At 57.1% G+C, this 22,001-nt stretch overlaps 1 protein-coding gene across 2 annotated transcripts; it reads right to left on the bottom strand.

Annotated features, from left to right (window-relative positions):
- Window positions 1-7,847: 7,847 nt before the first annotated feature.
- On the bottom strand, window positions 7,848-19,666 carry LOC123794945 (chymosin-like). 2 transcript variants are annotated; one of them, XM_087865753.1, is made up of 9 exons: window positions 19,605-19,666; window positions 16,829-16,979; window positions 15,850-15,971; window positions 14,202-14,316; window positions 11,826-12,025; window positions 10,215-10,328; window positions 9,341-9,485; window positions 8,723-8,821; window positions 7,848-7,985 (listed from the first exon to the last, which is right to left on the bottom strand). In XM_087865753.1, exons 1-9 carry the CDS (start codon window positions 19,664-19,666, stop codon window positions 7,848-7,850), a joined length of 1,146 nt encoding a protein of 381 aa, XP_087721879.1. The 2 variants fall into 2 exon arrangements, with proteins under 2 accessions (XP_087721879.1, XP_045657303.2); XM_045801347.2 differs by having other exon boundaries at window positions 14,202-14,320; window positions 15,854-15,971.
- Between the last annotated feature and the right edge of the window lie 2,335 nt (window positions 19,667-22,001).

Genomic DNA, 22,001 nt, shown 5'->3' with positions numbered 1-22,001 from the left:
ATGGGCAAGAAAGAGTGCACTTTGACAAGGCCCAGGCCCGTGCCCAGGGCATCAGTCCCAGACCTCGGGCCTGGCCCCCCAGCTGTAGGGGAAAGACCAGAGTCCCCATGTCACCCCGTTGCATCCCTCTAGCTAAGGTTCTTCAGTGACTCACCAGGGTTCCTCTGCCCTTGCTTGGGGACACATGCTGAATCCTACCAGGAACCCGTACCCCTCAGGGGCCGGCCAGTCCCAGAACGAGCTGGGGGTTTCTGAGCAGTCAGGGCAGCTGCAGCCCTGGGGGAGGGGCTGCTTTGGGGGCCGGATGGAGCAGGCCTGAGGAGCAGCAGGGCAGCGTGGAGGTGACAGGCACAGTGGCGGAGGGGATGACACCCTCCTGTAATGGACCAAACCGTCCCTCCAGACTCAATATGCTGCAGGTCAGGCCCCAGTGGGACTGCATTTGGAGATGGGCCTTTAAAGAGGCAGCAAAGTTTAAGTGAGGTTCTGATCCAATACGACTGGTGTCCTTACAAGCAGAGCAAGGGGCATGGGGGGGTGGGGTGCACAGAAGGCAGCCCTCTGAAACCAGGAGCGAGGCCTCAGGAGGAAACCAACCCCACCAGCCCCTTGATCTCGGCCTCCCAGGCTCCAGAACCATGAGAAACAAATGTCTGTTGTTTAAGCTGCCCAGTCGGTGGGGATCTGTTCTAAGGCACCACACCAGGTGACAAGGCGGTCAGAGAGCTCAAGGGGTCGGGGAGGCATAGGCCCAAGTGTCCAGTGACCTTTGCCAGGGAGCCCCCCGTGGGCAGCATGGGTCTACATCAGTCCTTGGGATCCAGTCCAAACCCCTAGCCCAGCCTCCGCGAAGTGATGAGCACATCCGCAGGGCGCCTGCACCAGCCTGCCCATCGGTGCATCGGACTGACTCTTAGGCCAAAGGCAATGATTTCTGGTTTCCTGGGTTCCAACTCATGCTCCCCCCGACTGGCCTATGTCTCCCCAGAGTGGCCTGTGGCCATACCCTGGGCATGTGCAGACTCAGGAAAGTGGCCGGGAATTCTCCACTCTGCACATTATCCAAACCCAGCAGGGCCATGGGCCCAGGTTTCGGAGGTCTGGGCCCAGCATCGCTTCAGCTCGGGGCCGCCTGCCTCACTGCTCAGGAGCTGAGGCCGAGAGCCTGGCCCTCAAGGCGACTCAGGGAGTCCCAGGGCACTTCACTGTTAATGAAAGATGCTCTCGGATGAGAAATGCCCTCCAGGGAGCTGATGCGGGGACTGTGGCTGAGATGCGGCACTCCCACAGGAGGGCCTGGCTTACAGAACTTCCCAGGCAACAGTTCAAAGCTGCAGAAAGTATGGAAGGTGTGGCTGGTCTCTGCCCAGGACCGTCCCCAACACCGGAGTGGCCTCTCTGGAGGCTCCTTGTTCCCTCTCAGAGGTTCTCAAAATAAAGTTCTAAGGACACAGTTATTCTGGCCTAGATGCTAAACAGAGCCCTGGAAAAGAAAGGGGCTCTCAGGTTTCATGGCTGGGGCCAGAGGGCAGGGCAAGGACAAAAGGTGGGGGAGCTCAGGGGGCGCCTGGGTAGCGCAGTCGTTGGGCGTCTGCCTTTGGCTCAGGGCGTGATCCCGGCGTTTCGGGATCGAGTCCCACATTGGGCTCCTCCGCTGGGAGCCTGCTTCCTCCTCTCCCACTCCCCTGCTGTGTTCCCTCTCTCACTGGCTGTCTCTCTGTCACATAAATAATAAATAAAATCTTAAAAAAAAAAAAAAGTGGGGGAGCTCAGCCCCTATAGATGGAACTTCAGAGTGCGGAGAAGACCAAGGCCACCAGCCCAGAGGAGGCAGCCAGGGCCCTGAGCAGTCCTCTGAAAGGAGGCATGATTCTACGAGCCATGATTCTACGAGCCAGAGAGGAGAGACGACTTTGGACTGCATCTCATCTAGCCCCAGCCCCAGCCCCGAGGCTTCAGGGAGCGTCTAGCGCAGAGGACCCTAGCTACTGTCCTGGCTCCCCGGATCTGTAACGCCTCAGGGTGCAGGCCTGTCCTGACCCCCTGGAAGGGCCAATGCCGTCGCCAAGCCCCTCAGCAGGCACATGCTCGCCCGGCCTGCTCTAGCTCAAAATGTAATCCTGGAATTACAGATGATCCAGAAAGATCAGAGAGGAAGGATACCGGAAAACAGAGAAGGGAAAGGCTGGCCAGCAAGGGGTTTGAGGGCAGGGACCATGCCCCCCTGTGTCTGTGCCTCCTGCAGAAGCTGGCACTGTGCCCTGGAATTCCTAGTAAATTCTATGATTTGGTTGGCCATGGCGGGGGCCCTCCCCCACGGCGGACCGCCCCCAGGGTGGAGAGAAAGAATGTTGCAGGATAGAAAGACGGACAAAGCTGGCATTCGAAATTAGGTCACTAGAGGGCGCTCCAGGACAAGAGCTGAGTCTGGGCAGCCCTCACCCTGTGTAGGAGTTCGGAAAGGACAATTTGGAGTTTGTTTATTCATTCAACACACATCCACTAAACAGTTACGCTGTGTCAAGCACTGAGTGCTATGAAGGATTCAAAAGGATTGAGATGTGACCCCTGGCCTCAAAGGGTCATCTCAGAAAGGTAAGAGGTGTAAGCAAATAATAACGTATCTGTATTTATCTACTGGTGACTTAAGTGTTGATTAATCTTCACACGCTGTTCCTTCTACCTATAATGCTTGTCCCTCTTTCATATCCGCACGCCTTACCCCCTCTTGCATGTCTTTGCTCAAATGTCAGCTCGTGGAGCCTGTCTTGCCTGCCGCATTTTAAAGCTTATGCTGCTCTCAGACATTCATGAGCCCTCTCTACTATTTCCCTTGGTAGCCAAAACCATCCCACATCCTACACAGTGAACACATGTACTATGTCCATCGTCCGTGTCCCCGCAGAGCTCCGTGAGAGTAGTGCTTATTGAGGGACACGGTGCAGAGGACAATGCTTCGTACACGGTACTTACTCAAAAACTAGTTTTAATAAATAAGACAGGTGACAATTCTAATTAGCCCCAAGTACACCGAGCGGCCAAGGGTCAGCCAGCAAGTCTTGCGGAGGTTTGGAGGGTCTGGGTGAGGCGGTCATCATGTGCGGTAGGGGTCTTCTCAGGGGTGGTGACATTTACGCTGGTCTTGAAGGAGGAAGAGCAGTTCCCCGGTTGGAGAAAGTGGACAGGGCTTCCAGCAAAGGGAATGTGCAAAGGCCCAGAGGCCAGGCCCACTGGGTGCTAGGTATGGCCTGGCAGAAGGTCAGAGCCTCTGTTCTCGGGGAGCTGCTGCATGCCCTGGCCTGGGGTGAGGGCGGGGGGTGCGTGGGAGAGGGGGAACAGCCACAACCAGGGCTCCTGAGCGGTGGCCAGGCCGTGCCCCTCTGCATGCCCCGGGCCGCCGTCCCTCAGCCCATGCTCCCACGGGCCACTTCCGGCTCTGGGAGCAGGTCTCCGTTTGCCTGTCTTGCTGCCCTGGGCTTGCTGACAAGGGGCAACCTCTACCTCTCCTGGTTCAGTTATATCCTCCCTTCCGCGGCTGCCGGCAAGAAACCAACTGCACAGCTCAGAAAACAATCCATCATTTTGTCATAACATTTCCATTTCAAAGACTTCCTTTCCAAGCTTCTCTCTGGCCAAAGCTTCCTCTCATTAGCATGAGAGGAACTGGCAGGCAACTGAGTGACAAGGGGGGGGGAGAGGGACAGGAAACCGGCCTCTAAGCTGAGGCCTCCGCCTGCGTGTGTACAGGGGCAAGGAGGGGCGCTGGGCTCTCACGCGTGCCAGGGGGTGTGTGTGCATGTGTATGCGTGTGTGTGTGCACGTGTGTGCGCTCGTGTCTTTGTGAACTTGTGTGTCTCAGCACTCGTGATTCATGCTACCTGGTCATAGATTTGCCCGCTCCCGTCGCAAAGCACAAGCCACCCTTGGGCTCCTGCTCGGCCTCCATGGCGGCACGCCAGGAAGTCCCCAGGGTGCTGAGGTCTCCGAGAGGGGAGATGCCTGTGCTGTCCATCAGGGACTCGGGCGGAGACCCATGTGTAAGTGAAGAATGACAGCAGGAGAAATCTGTTGTAAAGACCTCTGCTGAGCAATTAGGAAGCCAGAAGAGAAGTCTGGCGGAGTGGGGTGTCACCTCAGGGGACACTTAAGCCGATCTTGAAGGACGAGGAGCAACTCACAGGTCAGGGACAGTGGAGGGAATAACTGGCCAAGGGGGCAGCAGGCACAAAGGCCTGGAGGTCGGCGCTGCAGGGGGTGAGGTGTGGCCATGGGGGCAGCAGACAGCCAGTCACGGTCATGGTCATGGTCACACAGGGACAGGAGCAGCCACTGAGGCTTCCTCGGCTGTGGCCTCCCTGCCCTGGTTCTCACAAGCAGACGGTGCAGGTGGGCGATCGGGAGTGTGCGGCCTGGTCCTGCGGAACCCGCACCCAGCACCACAGCTCCCCACTGACCTCCGGGCAGCCCCTCTTCACAAGCATTTAGCAGATGTGCTGACAGCCCTTCCAAGGCCCCTTCCTCACCTGGCAGACCCCCCAGAGAGCTGGGCCTGGTGCAGATCCCAGTGTGCACCCCCTCCAGAACCTTAAAATCCTGGAGTCCGCTGGGCCACCTTCTCTCCCCTTCATTGTCCTCCCACACCACTGAGCTGTTCCCCAGGGACAGCAAAGAATGGGGAGTGTTCTGGGCTTGGCATCAGGAGAGAAAAGGTGCAGAGCAGGCCTGAATGTGGGGGATGGGAGCATGGCTGGACCGATCCAAGGGGAAGGGGGAGACCAGCAGCAAGCCACGCCACTCTTGAGGACCTCACTGATTGAATCATTGGTTCATTCACTCATTCATTCAGTAATACTCCCTGAGAACATTCCATGAATTAGGGGCCCAAGATACGAAATGAAAGGTGCAGTGTCTGTCCTCAGGGAGCCCACGGCCAGTGAGGGAGCCAGACAGGAAACAGATGTTAGAACGCTGAGCACTACAAGGAGAGTGCAGGGCAGAGGGGGCCCAGCGGAAGGCCCCAAACCCGGCCTGGTCAGGAGCATCCTGGAGAGATTTGCGCCCCGCTGAGGTTCGAAGGACAAGTACAAGCAGGACAAAGGCTGGGGGTGCGGAGAACTTTGCAGACAGGGCAGCCTCTGCAGTCAGGAGAACTCCCAGGCGGGCTGCCTCCACTGTATGGTCACTACCCGCTCAGGCAGGCACCACCCCTGGGGTCGGGTGGGCCGGGGGCTGCAGTGGGGGGCTATTCGGTCCCAGCTTCCCGTTTATGAAAGTCGGCACGTATAGACTTTCTGGAAGTTTGAGTGTTTAAAATGCAATTTGCTAAGTGTAAACCATTGAAATATGAGACAATTTTTGTGAGCTTGTTCGGCATTTTTTTTAATCTACAAGAAGCCTAAAAATAATGAGAGTGGCCCAGTTCTGTCTCATTCCTGGCAAACAGGCAGTCTTGCTCTCGGATAAGAAAAGTGAGGTTTAGAGAAGTTGCCCAAAGCCAGAACTTACTCCCTGGCACCATGCCGTCCTCCCTGACCCTGTAAGACCCAAGCACCAAGGCCCACCCTCTATTTGGAAAGTCCTGGAACATTCTCCTGTAATCTCTGCCACAACCTACCCCAGGCTCCTCAGTTCACCTGGGACCGCAGCCTGAGCTCTTCGTCCTCCATGTACTCCCAGCCCCCACAGCCCAGCCCTGCTCCTTCCTGGCCAGAGGCCACTGGGTGCTCAGCCACAGACCCAGGAAGGCACTGAGGACAACCTCTCCACTGGCCTGCATCCCCCATCTCGTCTGTCTTTGCATACAGCTGAGAAAGACCCCAAGAGATGCCCCCAGGCGAGCCTGTTAACAGGACCCCATCAGCAGCTCCCGCTGGGAGCTCCTCCCCCACTCCTCTTCCTGAAGGACAGTCTCCTTTGTCAAGTGTCCCAGCCAAATCTATAGCTTCAAGCTGGCTCTCCGAGACTGCTGCATGCATGACTCACAGCAGGGGCTCCCCAGCTGTTTGCAGGGCAAAGCGTGGTCGGGATAAGGTGCGGCAGAGACTAGACGGGGACCTGACCCCAGCCCCCTTTCCAAGCCTTCTGAGAGTTCAGCCACTATGAAGGTGTGACTTGAAGCCCAATCACAAAATTGGAGGCCAGACTGGCTAAAGTTTAGAAAACAGAAGCCTGCCAGGAGACTGCAAAGAGAAGGGGCACAAAGAAAAACGAAGGAGGGTCAAGGGAGCAAATGTGTGCAGCTCAGCCGAGCACTGTCCAGGGAGCCCTCCAAGGGGGCTTGCTCTGAGCATTGAAATCCCCCCCAAGAAGCTTGTCTGCCTGACCTCCATGGGGCTTCAGGGTAGCATAACTCCACCTGGATTCCTCTGTTCTAACCCTCTGGTCTACATTTCCCATGTGGCCTCTCCCCTCCCGAAAGGAGCAGGAATCTGGGAGCAGGAGTGGTCTCTCCACTGACAGCTGTGGACCAGGGGTCCTCGCTGAGAGCTAGGGGTCCTTACTGAGCACTAGGGGTCCCTTCTGAGCACTAGGGGGGGTCCTTGCTGAACATTAGGGGTCCTTGCTGAGAGCTAGTGGTCCCCCCCCGAGCACTAGAGGTCCTTGCTGAGAGCTAGGGGTCCTCACTGAGCACTTGGGGGTCTTCATTGAGCACTAGGGATGCCCCCTGAGCACTAGAGGGGTCCCCCCTGAGCACTAGGGGGTCTTCACTGAACACCAGGGTCTTATCTGAGAGCTAGGGGTCTTCACTGAGCACTAGGGGTCCTCCCTGAGCACTAGGGGTCCTTGCTGAAAGCTAGGGGTCCCCCTTGAGCACTATGGGTCCTCACTGAGCACTAGGGACCCTTACTGAGAGCTAGGGGTCCTTGCTGAGAGCTGGGGTCCCTGCTGAGCACTAGGGGTCCTTGGTGAAAGCTAGGGGTCCCTGCTGAGCACTAGGGGTCCTTGCTGAAAGCTAGGGGTCCCCCCTGAGCACTATGGGTCCTCGCTGAGCACCGGGGGGTCCCCCCTGAGCACTAGGGGTCCTTGCTGAGAGCTAGGGATCCCCCCTGAGCACTAGGGGTCCTCACTGAGCCCTATGGGGTCCTTACTGAGCACTAGGGGTCCCTGCTGAGCACTAGGGGCCCTCGCTGAGCACTGGCATTTGCTCGCAGAGCCCTTGCAGGTGGGTGTGCCCCAGTGATGGAGCCGCTCTCCGTGCACTGGTGAGTCAGGTTCAGAGAGTCTAAGACTGAGACTGGGACTCTCAGCTGTGGTGCTTCCTCAAGGTTAATGGCAACCTCCGGACCCTCAGACCTTCCCAGGTGCCTTTTGCCTCTTCCACTGTGTTCTCCAAAATGCCCTGAAGGCCTTTTCTTCATAGACCTAGAGCTTTTCTCTCCCTGGGCCAACTTTCTGTACCCACCCCACACCCCAAGCCCTTGATCCCCAGGCACAAGCCTCACCCAGGTACAGGCCTCATCCTGCAAAGGTCTTTCCTACTGTACTCTTTCCCCAGAAAGGTCGAGAGTGGGAGAACTCAAAGGCAAGACACGTCTCACTTTTACCTGACCTAAGCTTAAAGTGGCCAAATCCCTTGTGAAAGTCTCCACCCACCATCAGTGTCCCCAACCCTCCCCGACCCATGTAGCCCCAATACTGCCAGATACCAGGTGACACCACGTCCGCACCCCCATAACAGCACAGGGCTTTGGCCCCACAGAAGCCACACTTTGCGGAGATATGGTGTTTATTGAACCATGCGCCTGAAAACGTGATGTATATGTGTGTGTGCGTGTGTGCGTGTGTGTGTGTGCGTGCAGGCAGGCGTGTTTGGGGCACGCCTGCGTGGTCCGTGCTCAGCGGTGCCGTCAGATGGCCTTGGCTAGCCCCAAGCGGTTGTTGACCCTGTCAAAGACGCTGTAGTACTCGCGGATGAAGACATCCCCCAGGATCCACAGCTGGGAATCCCCTTCACCCTGGAAGCCACTGGAGCAGAAGCCCATATCCTGGGAAAGGCAAGGCTGAGATGAAGCTGGGCCCAAGCCCATTCACCGTGTCTGTTGGTGCCCCCTACACACCCCACAGTCCCTCTCCCAGCCAGCATTTTCTCTCATCCTTGAAATCACCTTCCGAGGGAAGCAGACAAATATTAGGTTCACCCCACTCAACAGATGAAGAAATTGATATTCAGAAAATAATGCAAGAGCGTTTGGTGGGGTCCCCTCACCCCGCTCCCCCTCCCTCATCCTCCCCAGCAGCCCCCCTGCCTCTCAGCACTTACTGCCCTGATGACCAGCCAGCCCAGTTCTGGGGCCCCGAGGCCTTGCCAGTTGTGTGTATTGAAGGCTAGGTCAAAGCTGAGGCCAATGGGTCGGGGGGATAAAGGCTGGGTCCCCACAAAGCCCCGGCTGCCGACGAAAGTCCTAGACAGCGCTCCAGGCCCCCGGGCTTAGAAGCTGGAGCAGTGGATGGAGGCTCCCATGGGCACTGTGGTCCTGCCTACCCCACCCTCCCTCAGGCTGCTGGGCTCTGTACTTTCTGTCTGCCCCATTTCTCCCACGATGAGGCTGCAGCGGCCGCAGGTGGGGCCCGAGGACAGCAGGGCCCCACTCAGAAAGGCCAGTTCATCTAAGTGCACCTCCCGCATTCTCCATCTGGGCCCGGCCACTTTACAACTGGTTGACTTGCCAGGAGAGAGGAGGGGGGCTAGGCTACCCAGGCTTCCTCTCCCGAGAACTCCTACCGTGCTGGTATAGGCAGAGGGGGGCAGTGGGTACTTCCGGCCGTGGATCTCAAAGACCACGTCAGGCATGCTGCTCAGGCTCCCGCAGTTGATGTCAAACTAAAGACCAGAGGAAAGTCACCTTAGAGGGGCAATGGATCTGATGGGGTCGATGAGACAGAGAAGGGCCAAGGCAGGGCCCCTTCCTCTGCACTGGAGTCAAATGGAGGGGGAGGAGGCCTGCCCACTCAGAGGACTCTAGGGAGGCCCGCAGGCCCCAGAAGAGTTACACTGAGTGGGACCTGCTGACAACCGACACAGGAACAGATCCTAGCTTGAGACAAAGGGGGATTGGCCTCCATGTTTCCCCTCCAGGCTCAGCCAGAGCTCCCCCAGGACCCTGGGAGCACTTAGCAGTCAGGGAGGAAGCAAGAAGACCGTGGGGGGATGAGGAACAAGAGGGTACAGCAGAGCTCTGTGAGCCAGGGATACACGATCCTCCTGGGGGACAGGAGGCCAGACCTCGGCCTCTGCATGAAACGAGAGAGCTCTGACAGCCATGGTGGGCCAAGCTGGAAGACCACGGTCAAGGCCTCCTGAGAAATCCCAGCCCCTCCTTGGAAATGGGCCAGGCCTCACCACGCCATATTGGTCCTCTGTGGCTCCAATGGCTGTCTGGATGTTGAGGATGTCGCTGCTGGGCCCAACCAGCATGGAGGTACCTGTGTCCAGGATGGCCTGACAGCCACCATCACAGGCCACCACCACGCCATCGACAGTAACCCTATAGAGTGGAAACAGGACAGCCTCACAGTGTGTCCAGCATCCAGCACCCCCCCCCCCATCCCCGCTCCCTTCCATCCTCTCCTGCCAGGATCCTCAGGCAGGGAGGAAATCCAAGCTTTAGACTCTGCCCCTCCCCGACTCTCAAGTAAATAAATAAGTCTTTTTTAAAAGCCAGGGAAGTCACACGCATTAAGGGGTGGAATGAGTACTGCTCTAGTCGCCTAAAGATCTGGCTACAGCCTTTCTCCCTGCCATGCACTTGCCGCGAGCCTTGTACAAATTACTGGCCTTCCTGACCTTGGGCTTCTCACCCACAAAACAGACACGTTAACAACCCCTTTCTTGCCCTCCTCGAGGGATGGTCATGAGGTTCAGACTTGACGTTAGTAAATTATAAAATGAGGATTCTAGTGTGGTACCCACCCCCTTGGGTTTTAGTGAGGCGTGAACGAGACAGTCCTGTGACCACTCAGCCCGACGCCTAGCGGGTAGTAAGGGCTCAGAAGTGCAGCGCTCGTATTAATAAAGCAGCGGGGAATGTCAGCATTCTCACTGACCGAGCTCACTCGCCTTGCAAGGGTCCAGTTCAGAATCTGATGTGACGGGCTTATGGGCTCCTATGCTGTGGTCCTTCTCAGAGCCTTGAGGGCTGATCCCCAGGCCCTGGCATCCCCACCCCTGGAGGCGGCCTGTGGCTGGGGCCCAGGGCTGCCTGCCGCTCACTCACCTGTCCACTGTGAACTGCCAGTACTCCTGCACGGTCACGGGCACCCAGTGCAGGGAGCCTGTGTAGTAGGATGGGTCAATGGCTCCCAGCGTGAGCATGCTCCCCTGGCTGCTCCTGAAACCAAGGAACATGTGGTGACACTCTGACACTCTGGCTTGGTGAGGGGGAGTCGTAGCCCCACACAGGAGGGGGCAGAGGCCATTGAGACCACTGAGATCAGGCCCCACCCTCCTCCCTGCCCTCGAGCCCCATCTCCAACCCACAGGCTTCGAGGGAGTCCTCCCGGCCTCCCTGCTCTTCGAGGCTTTTCCCTGATAACAGCATCCTCTCTCTGAGCTCTGCAGCCCCCAGGCTGAGACACCTGCAGCCCGGGGGTGGGGGGAGGTAACCATCACGCAGCTCACAGGACCACCAGGCTGGGTTGGGGCCACCCGCAGCAGTCGCCCTGTGCCCACCCTTCGTCCCCAGCCCTTTGGCTACAAGTAGCAGAGAGGTTCTTCAACCAGGTCCCACAGACTTTGGATTAAAACTGTCCTCCACCCCTCTGCTCCTTCTGGGGCTCTTCTCGTGGCCAAGAAGCATGGGCACACCAGTGTCACCCGCTCCCACTCTGCTGCACTTAGTTCCTAGACCTCGGCAAGCTGTCTCGCCCCCCGGGCTCTAGCACATGCTGTCCCCACTGCCCGGAGCGTGCTGTCCTCTGGCTCATGGAGAGTTCCCCCTCGTGCCTCAGAGAAGCTTCCCCTGCCCAACCTGCCCATGCACCGCCCTCAGACTGGGCTTCCCTTGTTGCTAAGATTTCCCCGCACCCAGATCTGCCTACAGTCAGTGCCCTTCTCACAACTGTAAGCATAATTGTGTAATTGCGTGTTCTGCTCCCCCTGCTAGAAAGTTAACTCCCAGTTTCTCTTGTTTGCTGACGTATCCCCTTCCTCAGGCAGAGACCTGCACGTAGGAACAGCCCATAAATACTGACCGAGTGAATGAATGCATGAATGTACTCCTTGCCTGAATGTCCTTGACCTCGGTCGCCCAGCACCTTCCTTCTCCTAAGCGTGGTGCCCTTCTCCCCATCCTGCCACCTGCCCTTCTGTCCAGCTAAGCTGCACCATCATGGGGGCAGGAGGACAGAGCAGGGAGCACTGAACTGGGAGTCAGGAGCCCTGGGCTCCCGGTGTGACTTAGCCTCCAGTTCCCAAGGTGACCGTCCCTCCCGGGCCTCAGTTTCCTGTGTCGTGGAAGGAGGAGTTTGGACTCCTTTGGCGCCTACTCTGAAAGTCTTGAATCTCAGTGACATCACCAAATGATGATGGAGGCCTGGCCACTTTGGAAAAAAGAGGTTAAACGCCCCTAGGCAGAGGTGGGGTCAGCCTTCATGTTTTAAATGCCAGAAATCAAGGTCAAATGTTGGTCTCGTGCATTCTGGCTGCATCGGTGGCTACGTTGGGGGCTTTGGGGCAAGGGGTTGGGTCCGCCTGGAAACAAGGAGCGGGTTTGCTTGGATTCTGGCCACCACCCTGGAGTTGCAGTGACCCAAAGTGCTGGACTTTGCTCAGCCAACAGACCTTGCCAGGCCATGCAAGTCCGGCCCTGGCTGGGGACAGCTCCTACCTGGCCAAATACACAGAGAACAGGTCTTGGGCCACCAGGTGCTTCTGCATCATGTTGTCAAACACTGGCACTGAGTACTTGGAGGCCAGGGAGGGGTAGGCCAGCCCCAGGATCCCGTCGAACTCAGAGTAGGTAAAGACGTTGCCAGGCTCCTGGGTGCTCAGGCCCACGGTCTGCTGGGAGTCCACGATGGTGGACACCTGCAAGAGAAGCCGAGTGTCTTCCACCAGGGGCCTGCGGCCAGAGGCAGGAAGACCCCAGGGGAAGGCTGGTATCGGGATCTGCCCCAGGGGCCCTCCCTTCCTCCTACAGGCAATGTAGCTATGTGACCTTAACAGAGAAAAGCCCTCGTTTCCCAGCTCGGTGCTGTGGTTGTGAGGCCATGATCCTGGCGAGGCCAGGGCGGAGGAAGAGGACACAGTGAAGGGTACAGATAGCAGTGCTCATGGTGTAGGAGTTGGGGGGGACCCCAAGGAGGGGGGTGGGGTGCTGGCCTGCAGCATCGGCTGCACCTGGGGCATCCACCAGGGAACAGCTGGGGGCCGCACAACGGACAGAAAGAGCAGGCACCCACTTTGCATCTAATAGACCCAGCCGTGCCTCCTTGCCCTGTTGCGTGCTGACGGTGTGACCTTGAACAAGCCCCTCTCTGAGCCTCAATCTCCTCATCTGTGAAATGGAATGATAACACCTGCTTCTCAAGGCAATGCTTAGGCCTGTATAGTCCGGACGCTGAGCCTGCGTCGAGCATTTACGGGAGGTCTGGCCATTGGACGTTAGCGGCACTAAGCTAAGGAGGCACTACTTCCCAGTCTCCTATTAACCTGCTCGCTTCCCTGGAAGGCTGCTGTGCCCCCCAGCCCACTCTGAGCTCACAGGGGCCTCCAGCTTCCCCTCTGTCACCTTATAGCCAAACCATCCCCCACACACGCAGCCGAAGTGATCTTTGAAAATGGACGTCCAGCCATGTCACCCCTTGCGACGACCACCCCCAGAGGCTCCTAGTGGCACTCGGGATGAAGCCTTTGCCCTCGAGTCCCCTCATGGGCCGATCCTACTTTTCACACCTTGTCTCATGCCTCTGAGCCTTTGACCCACGCTTCTCCCCCACACCTATCTTCTTTCTCCTCCTGCAATGCCTCGACTTGTCCTCATGTCCTTGCGGGCCTGCTGAGGGGGGCCTGACCCCCGTGGCTCTCTCTCCCACCCCCTGCCCAAGGTGGGCAGGTGAAGGCCACCCGGCACACCATGGCTGAGGCCAGAGGACTCGGGCCAGCTCCCCCGTGAAGAAGCGGGTTTCCCCCCCTGAACTCAAAACAGCAGAAAAGAAAGAAAATGGCTCCAGGCCTCAGAGGAAGTTAAGCCCCCTGAGCAGGGGAGTCACCTTCCCAGGCCCTGTCTGCTGGGGTCACCTCAGCCGCTGGCTCTGGGGTCTCCGCTGTCCGGCACCAACCCCGGGGGAGGCCTGAGCTGGGTGGGTACCCGCCCTGCCAACAGAAGAGGCTGAGGAGAGGGCCGTCAGCAGAGAAGAACTGTGTCCCTTTGGGCTCGGAGCAAAAGAGCCTTCAGCCAGGCCCAGGAAGAACTCAAGCAAGATGGAGAGGGTAAGCACCAGGGGATTCCGCTTGACTTTGAGTCTTGGGTAGTGGCTGGGGAAGGACAGTGGGAAGCTAATGTGTCCCAAGCCCTTACTGTGTGCCCATTGCTGTGTCGAGCACTTTAGAAGCCAAGAAGCGGCAAAAAGGAAGGGGAACCCTTGTCCAGAGGGCACAGATGCTCCCCGACGTGAAAGGAGGTGCTGCTTGATGGCACCTAGGCAGGGGACTCGCCTTCCAGGGTGAAGGAGTGAGCTCAAGCCAAGGGCAGCGCTCAGAGAGTCGGAGGCATGGGTCTGACACTCAGCTCCCAGCCACCAGCTGTGTGACTTCGGGCAGATGACTAACTCCTGGAAACTTCCACTTCCTCGTCTGCACCATAGGGATAATAGTACCTTCCCAAGGACTCCGTTTACAGTGAGGTCCCACAGGCGACCCTGGGGAGCTCGGTGCTGGCACAGGCTTGGGATTCTGAACCAGCTGTGGCAAGGACAGAGGAAAAAGGATGGAGAAGGTGGGAACTGGGCACGGAGAAGCCTCTCAGGGGGACTCTGGGGGCTGACCTGGGAAGGAGAAGAGGGAGGGACGAGCCACAGCCCCTGCTGGCTAAGATCCCTCTGGAATCCCTACCCACCAGGCCCCCCCGGGGGGCGGGGGCAGGACCCAAAGGGCCTCTCTGCCCCAGCTGGAGGTGCAGCCCACCAGAGCCTGGGCGTCCGGGTGGCAGAGCAGCCGGCGGGGAAGGAAAGGTGAGCCCCGGCTGGCCCCAAGCCCCACTCACAGTGACGGTATCAAGGCCCAGGAATCCCTGCATGCTGCCCGTGCCGTACTGGATGGACAGAGGCTTGTTCAGGTTCTGGAAGGTGGAGGACTTGGCCGGGTCGAAGCGGTGATGGCTTTCTGAAACACAGACCCAGGGTGAGTGAGGCCCGGAGAACCTTCTTGCCCCTGACAGTGCCAACCAGGGCTGGGACCCTCACTAGGCCTTGTAAGAATGTGGTCTAGAAACTAACCATTCTCACTGCAGAAAATAAGCAGCCCATTCTCTCTTGATCCCCCACAGTTTGGTAAAGAAAATCATCCTTTGCTGCTCGACCCACCTCTCGGAACCCCAGGGCAGCCTGTGTAGCTTCCAAACCAAACAAGAAAGAGAAAAGCCATCCCTGTGGTTTCCATAGACTTGCTACTTTTACCAGCTTTGTACCTTGGGCAAGACTCTTTTCTTCTCCAAACTTTGCTCCCTTCTCTGGTAAAGGGGGATAACAAGAGCACCAATCTCCCAAGATTGTTGGAGAAATCAATTATTAACATGTATTAAATGTTTACTCATCATTAGTAATAGACCCTGTCACTTTCTTTTTTTTTTTTTTTTTAAGATTTTATTTATCTATTTGACAGAGAGAGACAGCCAGTGGGAGAAGGAACACAAGCAGGGGGAGTGGGAGAGGGAGAAGCAGGCTCCTAGTGGAGGAGCCTGATGTGGGGCTCGATCCCAGAACGCCGGGATCACGCCCTGAGCCGAAGGCAGACGCTTAAGGACTGCGCCACCCAGGCTCCCCGACCCTGTCACTTTCTAGACCAAGTCGCACCCCCTGACATATCATAGCCCCATTTTATTGAAAGGAGAACCGAAGACCCAGTAGGGTCAGCAGTTTGTCTTGGCTCCTGATAGAGACTAAAATAAGTAAATACCAGGGCACCTGGGTGGCTCAGTTGGTTAAGCGTCTGCCTTTGGTGTAGGTCATGATCCCGGGGTCCTGGGGCGGAGCCCTGCATGAGACCCCCTGCTCAGCAGGGAGCCTGCTTCTCCTTCTGCCTGCCGTTCCCTCCCCCACCTGCTTGTGCTCTCTGCTCTCTCTCAAATAAATAAATAAAATATTTTTGAAAAAATAAATAAATAGGCTAAGCTTCCCTAATTTCCAGCTGGTGCCTTATACATTAGACCTGGGATTTGCATGTCTTCTCAATCTGCGGGCAGTTGGAAGGGCTGAGCAAGGAGATGGGGCACCATTGGGAAGCTGGGAACGTCAAAGCAAACTCTCCTGTACCCACGTTCTCCCCAGCACCCTGCAACTCCAGGGTGGTGGCCAGAATCCAAGCAAACCCGCTCCTTGTTTCCAGGCAGACCCAATCTCTTGCCCAAAAGCCCCCAACGTAGCCACTGATGCAGCCAGAATGCACGAGACCAACATTTGACCTTGATTTCTGGCATTTAAAACATGAAGGCTGACCCCACCTCTGCCTAGGGGCATTTAACATCTTTTTTCCAAAGTGGCCAGGCCTCCATAATCACTTGTTGATGTCACTGAAATTCACAGACTTTCAGAGCAGGCTCCAAAGGAGTCCAAGCTTCTCCTTTCACTCCGCAGGGCTGGCCCAGCGGTCCTGGGGGTCTGAGCCTGGAGGGGTGGGCCGGAAAGGGAGGTCACTCACGGCAGGCATAACTCTTGCAGTAGACAGAGGGCACCCAGAGGTCTGAGGAGCCTGTGTCGAACACCACGGTGAATTCCTGGGGTGGGGTCCCGATGGAGATCTTTCCAAAGTACTGACACTGGGATCAGACAGCATGGGGTCAGGGGTGGGGACTAGAGCATAGGGATATGGGCTGATGCTTGACATGGAGAAAAGGACAAGGGGGGGAATGAGGATTGCTGGGGAGGGCTCTTCATCTCCAACCACCACACCGCCCCCCCCCAAGCTGTGCTGGCCTACCCCCTCCACAAGCCCTATAACCACCGCGGGAGTCAACCCCAGAAGCAGACATTAGATCAAAACATAAGCCCTTCCTGGTCGGAAGACTGGGACCTCCCCCTCCCCCGCCCCCCGGCCAGGGCAGGGACAGAGAGATGGGGCACCAGAGAGGTATGGACCCCAGGTCCCGACCTGAGCTGTCCCTGCCACCCCTCCTTGCCAGCCTCCCCATGTATCAGAACTCGGGCTAGGGCCGGGGTGAGCATAACCTAGACAAGGCAACGAGAGACAACGCAGACTATTTACTGTCAAGACTGACGGATGAGGGAGAGAGGCTCCAGGAAGGAAGAGGGCCCAAGGGGCGTTCCTGTCATTCCTGGGCGGCTGCAGCTGGGCTCCCTGCTGAGCCCAGACTAAGACGTGGGTCCCCTGGGCTGGGAAAGACAGGCATGGGAGTGCACCTGGGAGCAGATGACATGCCCCCAAGGGATGTCGTCTGCAGGATGCCTGAGCTTAGACCCTTCCGGCAGCGACCTTCAGAGCCTCGCCTTTGCCAGGTCTGCTGGCCTGGTGCGGAGCTGACTGAGGGGCAGGGGACGGCCTCCATAGCCCACAGGGCTCCATGCTTCCTAGAAGGTGGGGGGAGGGGGGCTGGGAAGGGGCACCCAGCACACTCTGTGCGAGAAGCACTATTGGAAGGGGGGCAGAGCCACTTACGTCCAGGTAGTTGGTCAAGGGCTCGCTGGCCACCTTCTCCAGGTTGGAGTACTTCTTGCTGATGGAATACGGGTGTGTCTTCAGAAAGTCCTCCAGGAGCCCACGCTCCTTCAGGGCCTTTCTCAGCGACTTGCCTTTGTGCAGAGGGACCCTGAGGAAATGAGGAAGAATTAGTGATGCCAGTGGGCAGCTCCTCAGGGCTGCCCAGCCTCGGAGAAGTGCCCAGAGGCTCTGGGTTCTGTCAGCTACTCCCCCACATATTTTTTTTTATCATAACTCGAAGGAAAAATTAGATTTTACCTCAGTTCACCATTCAGTGCTTACCCTTACAAAATGCAACACACTCTGATGTTCCCTATTCCTTTCTCTTTCCGTAATGCTGGTAGAGACTCAATCGATGTATTTTATAGCCTCCTAATGGGTTCTGCAAGTCCGAGGTTTGGGAGACACAATGTCATTCACTCAGTCTCCAAATTCTTGCTGCCTGCATACGATGTGCCAGACATTGTATGGGGCCCAGGGGTATAGTCTCTGCCATCTGGGACCACGATGTCTGGAGAGGAAATGATGTCCCCCACACTCTGCTAAATGCTGTGAAAATGCTCCCTCCCTCGCGACCTCTGTGACTGGCTCTCTGGGTGGCCTAAAGTGTGTGGAAAATCTTCGAAGGGTTTCAATACAGAGCATGGTCCTCAGGGAGCTGCTGATGGAGTTTGGGTGTTGAATGATGGAAGCAAATCAACAGAAGAGAATTGAGAGGGAGAACAGCAGAAGGGTTCTAGACCCTGCTCTGGAGGCTGTGGCCCCTGGGGTAGCCCCCCCCCAAAGCCCTCTGAGCTTCAGCTCTGTCTCTGCAAAATGGGTCAGGGACCTCCTTCCTTTCCAGTCACTCTCCAGCCCTGCCTTTGACCAACCGAGGAGCTTTACCTCTCTGGTCCTAGCGCCCCCTCCTGTGGGTTGAAGGAATGTGGGTTGATGACCCTGGTGTCCCTCTAGTTCTAAGGGCCATGCGGTCCTCCTCTGAGGGGCTGATTTAAGGACAAGCGGAGACCGCGGCTACGAAACTGCTTTAAGAGTAATAAAATGGCAGGCGCTCTAAGATGGTCAGAGGAAATGGGTTTTCTCATGTTGTTCACAATCCAAACAGATCCATATGGAACAGCCCCGTATGGGAATTACGGTCTCTCCTCTGGTGCCTCCCTTCTCCAGCCCTCGAGGGTGACTTCAGCCAGGACCCAACAGAAATAAAACGTCCTTGAGATGTTTCTCAGCCTTTGTCTCTGATAATAAAAAAGGATGTAAGCCCAAAAGGAAGAAGGCTTCTGGGCCCAATCTACAGCTATGGTTTCCTGTGTCCCCATGTCCAGGTCCCCAAAGCGTTCTGCTTGCTCGGCTCCTGCTCCCGCTCAGCTCAGGATTCACTCGTGGAATGCCCGGTGACTCCCACGGTGACAGCTGCCTCCCTGCTGAGCTGCTGTGTCCAGCATGAGGCCCCAGAAAGCCTCCCTCAGAGGTTACGCCGGCAGCCCACTGCCCCATGCCAAGAGCCAGGAGGCTCCAACCAACCACCATGGAAACCTCCGCTCCCCCAGGGCTGCCCCCAGTCCCGGCGCTGAGACCTCCCAATGCCTGCTAGAAAGAACTTCGCTTTCAAGACCACAAGGACCTCTGACTGGTCAAAGGCACCCAAGCCCCTTTTCAGGGATCCAGGTTCCCAGGGATGGATTCAGGTTTCCCCAGGCTTGTGGCTTGATGGGGCTCGAGCCTGGGAACCGGAGATAGTGTGATTTTGCGGCAAGAGCGTAAGTCCTCTTGGGACCAAGTCCTGGCTCCTCCTTTATGAACCATGTAGCCTCAGGTAGCCCAGGGACCTTCCCTGAACAACAGCTTCCTCACCTATAAAATGCAAATAATAATATCTACCTAATTCAGGAGGGTTACTGGCACCTAGCAGCAAACAGCTCGAGAACTATCAGTTATGGGGCACCTGGCTGGCTCAGTCGGTAGAGCATCTGACTTGATCTTGGGGTCATGAGTTCGAGCCCCATGTTGGGTCTAGAGATCACTTTTTAAGAAAATCATCTTGGGGCACCTGGGTGGTCGTTAAGCATCTGCCTTCAGCTCAGGTCATGATCCCAGGGTCCTGGGATCGAGGCCCGTGCCGGGCTCCCTGCTCAGCGGCGAGCCTGCTTCTTCCTCTCCCATTCCCCCTGCTTGTGTTCCCTCTCTTTCTGTTGAATAAATAAATAAAATATTTAAAAAATAAATAAATAAATAAAAATAAAAAATCATTTCAAAAAAAAGTTAAAAAAAAGTATCAAAAAACGAAATCTCAGTTATTAATTTTGGAGGAGAACTTGGGAATCTCACCCATAGAGACAGCTTCTCACATGCCAGGCACTGTTCAAAGCATTTTACAAATACCAATTCATATACCCTCCTGACAACCCTGCGAGATGGATGCTGTTATCCTAATTTTACAACAGAAGAGGAAACAGAGCACAGAGAGTCAGGTTGCTGATGGAGCTGGGGATCACATCACGGGCAGTTTGACTCCAGAAGCCGTGCCCTTAATCCCGCAGGCTGCCCATGTGACCCTGTGTTGCTGCTCGGGCATACTTTGAGGAAAAGGTCCCAAATGCAAAGGCAAGACCATCCTGGGAGCCTACAGCATAGCCTCTGAAGATTCCGCTGGGGCAGAGCGGGAGACCAGGACAGACCCACCCAGAGCAGGTGCGTGTGACGCCCTTCCCCTCCCCGGGCGCCTGATACCCACCTGGAGATCCCACTGCCCTGGGAGAGGGCGAGGACAGCGAGGAGCACCACGAGACGCCTCATCCTGGACTGCGGGCTGGCCACTGCTGGAGCCAGGCCCCCTTCCCACAGCCTTTATAGCGGGTCCTGGGTCCCCTCTGGCTGCAAGCCCCAGCCGCAGAGATGACCCCCTGACTTCGGGCTGCTCCACAAACACATTAAGATAGCACCCCGAGTACCCAACACCCACCGCGATAAGGGCCACTGACTCCACCACGGCGGGACTTCAAAGCCAAAGGGTACACGTGCTTGATCTTCAGCCTGGGAAAGTTCGCAGAGGACTCCCCGACTGATCTCCCCTTCCAGACGGGACTGCTTGAGCTCGCACAGGTGGGGCCACCGCCAGAAACCCATCTCATGTTCCACCTTGTGGCCTGTAAGGAGGTCTCCTCGCAGCAGAGCCCTGTCCTGCCCTAGCCGCCTCTCCTCCCTGGGCCTAACTTCACAGGGAGCCAGCAGCCTGCCCCGTGCAGGCATCTCCGGCTCAGTGCTCCCGGCCCGTGTTCCAGGGAGCCCTCCATCTACTCCCAAGACAGAGAGTGCTCCTTTAACCCGTCACCCCGGACTAAGAGAGATGACAGGCCCGAGGCGCCTGCACTGTCTGGGCTGTGTCCCCTGGTTCCGTGTTAGAAGGGTGTTGGGAAAATGAGAGCTGGATGCTAGATCCCGTGAGCCACTGCCGGGTCGGGGGGATTGGGGAGGGTGATCGGGGAAGGCAGACTCGTGCCACACATAGAGAGGAAGGAGGAGGATATGGCCCTATGGTCAGACTGAAGCAACAGGTGAGGCCAAATGCCAGCACCCTGGTCCCACACAGAGGCCTAGGCTTCTCAGAGGCACACATGCCAGGCTTGGTGATGAGACGGCTCCCCCCGAGAGAATTAGGGCAAAAAGGGAAACAGAGGCTCAGCCACAGAAGGGGTAGAGAAAAGCACGTGCCGTGGTGAAGGGAGGCTATAAACTGGAAAGGCGAGATTAAATCAGGGTCAGGCAGGGGCTTTGGGGCCGCAGGTGTGCGGGAGAGTGTGGGGCCGGCCACTGACACCCTGCAGGACAGACATCTGGGTAGCGAGGGAGTGGAACAGACAGGGCAGGCTGGGCAGCCAAGGAGGGGAGCATGTGGTGGGCCCCGGACACAGGGGCACGCGGAGAGGGACAGACCCAGAAGTTTCCTGTATTTGATGAGGCCCATCAACAGGGGAACTGAGAGGTTTATGGCAGGAGTTAGGAAGACAGCTAGACGGACTCCCTCCCAAGGCAATGCCCCACCCTCGGCCATCCATGTCCCCCTCAGAAGGCCTGTGTGTCCCGTCCCAGCGGCCCTGCATCTGAGCGGTCTTTCCTCCCTCACGCCAGGACCGAGCACGACGCATAGTAGGTGCCCACTAAACGTCTGGTTAAGCAAATGACTGAATGAACAGTCTTCCTACCTCTCTGGAGGCACAGCAGGGCCCCGTCTTTATGACGAGCTGCGGACGAGGAGATGGTGACTCGGAGAGGTTGATGGACTTGTCCCTGAGGAAGAAGAGCTTGAACTGTCACAGGAGCCCTGGTCTGACACACTACACACCACCCCCCGGGCCCGGCATGCTGTGCGAATCTCACGAGTTTGCAATATCAAGTCTGGGGCCGTTCTGCTTCTTGCTCATTCTTGCCAACCTCTGGGGATCCCTTGGGACAGCCATGCCGGTGTGCGGCACCCAGGGCCCAGCCCCTCCGGGGTCACCACCACCACGTGGGAGCACTGTAGCACTTTGCTCCACATCCCCAGGGGCCCAGCCTGAACAAACACTCCTGAACAATGAGCCTGGCGAGTCAGGCTCACCCATCCCTCTGGCTGGAAGGTGCCCCTCGAAGCCAAAAACTAAAGATCCCCTAGCACTGGTTGCTCTGTGTTTACTCACGAGATGGAGATCATTCTAACAGCATTCAGGTGCACGCTAGCAGGAATGCTGCCCAGACGGCACGGGACGTTAGAACTGCTTACCCACGGGGGCAGGGCCAGACTTGCAAAAAGCTTTTAGAAAAACCATGATAAGATTTCATCACCGGCTACCCAGCACCTGGTGGGGACGACGCCCCTTGGTCTAGAGTCTTTGTGCCTGGGGACTGGCCCACAAAAGTGACTGAACAAAATCAGGGCCTGGGGACGACCTATCCTGGGTAACACCCCCCCCCTCCCCGCACTGTGATCGCCACTCAGACATGAGCAGCCACAAAGCCGATTCAATGCAGGACCTTGGGCATTTTCTATGTGCTCACGATAGCCACACAGTTATGGAGCTGGTGTCTTCTCCATGCCTGGGAGTCCACAGATTGGATCCCCATGTGTGACCCTGCTGTGACAAGCAGTATAGGG

Source organism: Ursus americanus, chromosome 12, assembly GCF_024610735.1.
Source record: "Ursus americanus isolate L20-20 chromosome 12, mUrsAme1.1.p, whole genome shotgun sequence".
Classification (NCBI taxonomy): domain Eukaryota; kingdom Metazoa; phylum Chordata; class Mammalia; order Carnivora; family Ursidae; genus Ursus; species Ursus americanus.
Note: the sequence above shows the minus strand (reverse complement) of the source record. Positions and strands in the feature narration are given on the sequence as shown.

Coding starts and splice junctions, on each gene's coding strand:
- LOC123794945 (XM_087865753.1), bottom strand. CDS start 19,666: ATGAGGCGTCTCGTGGTGCTCCTCGCTGTCCTCGCCCTCTCCCAGGGC. Junction 12,026..14,201: donor TGGGCCTTGATACCGTCACT/GTGAGTGGGGCT, acceptor CTTCTCTTGCAG/GTGTCCACCATCGTGGACTC. Junction 10,329..11,825: donor TTCTCTGTGTATTTGGCCAG/GTAGGAGCTGTC, acceptor CCTTGGTTTCAG/GAGCAGCCAGGGGAGCATGC.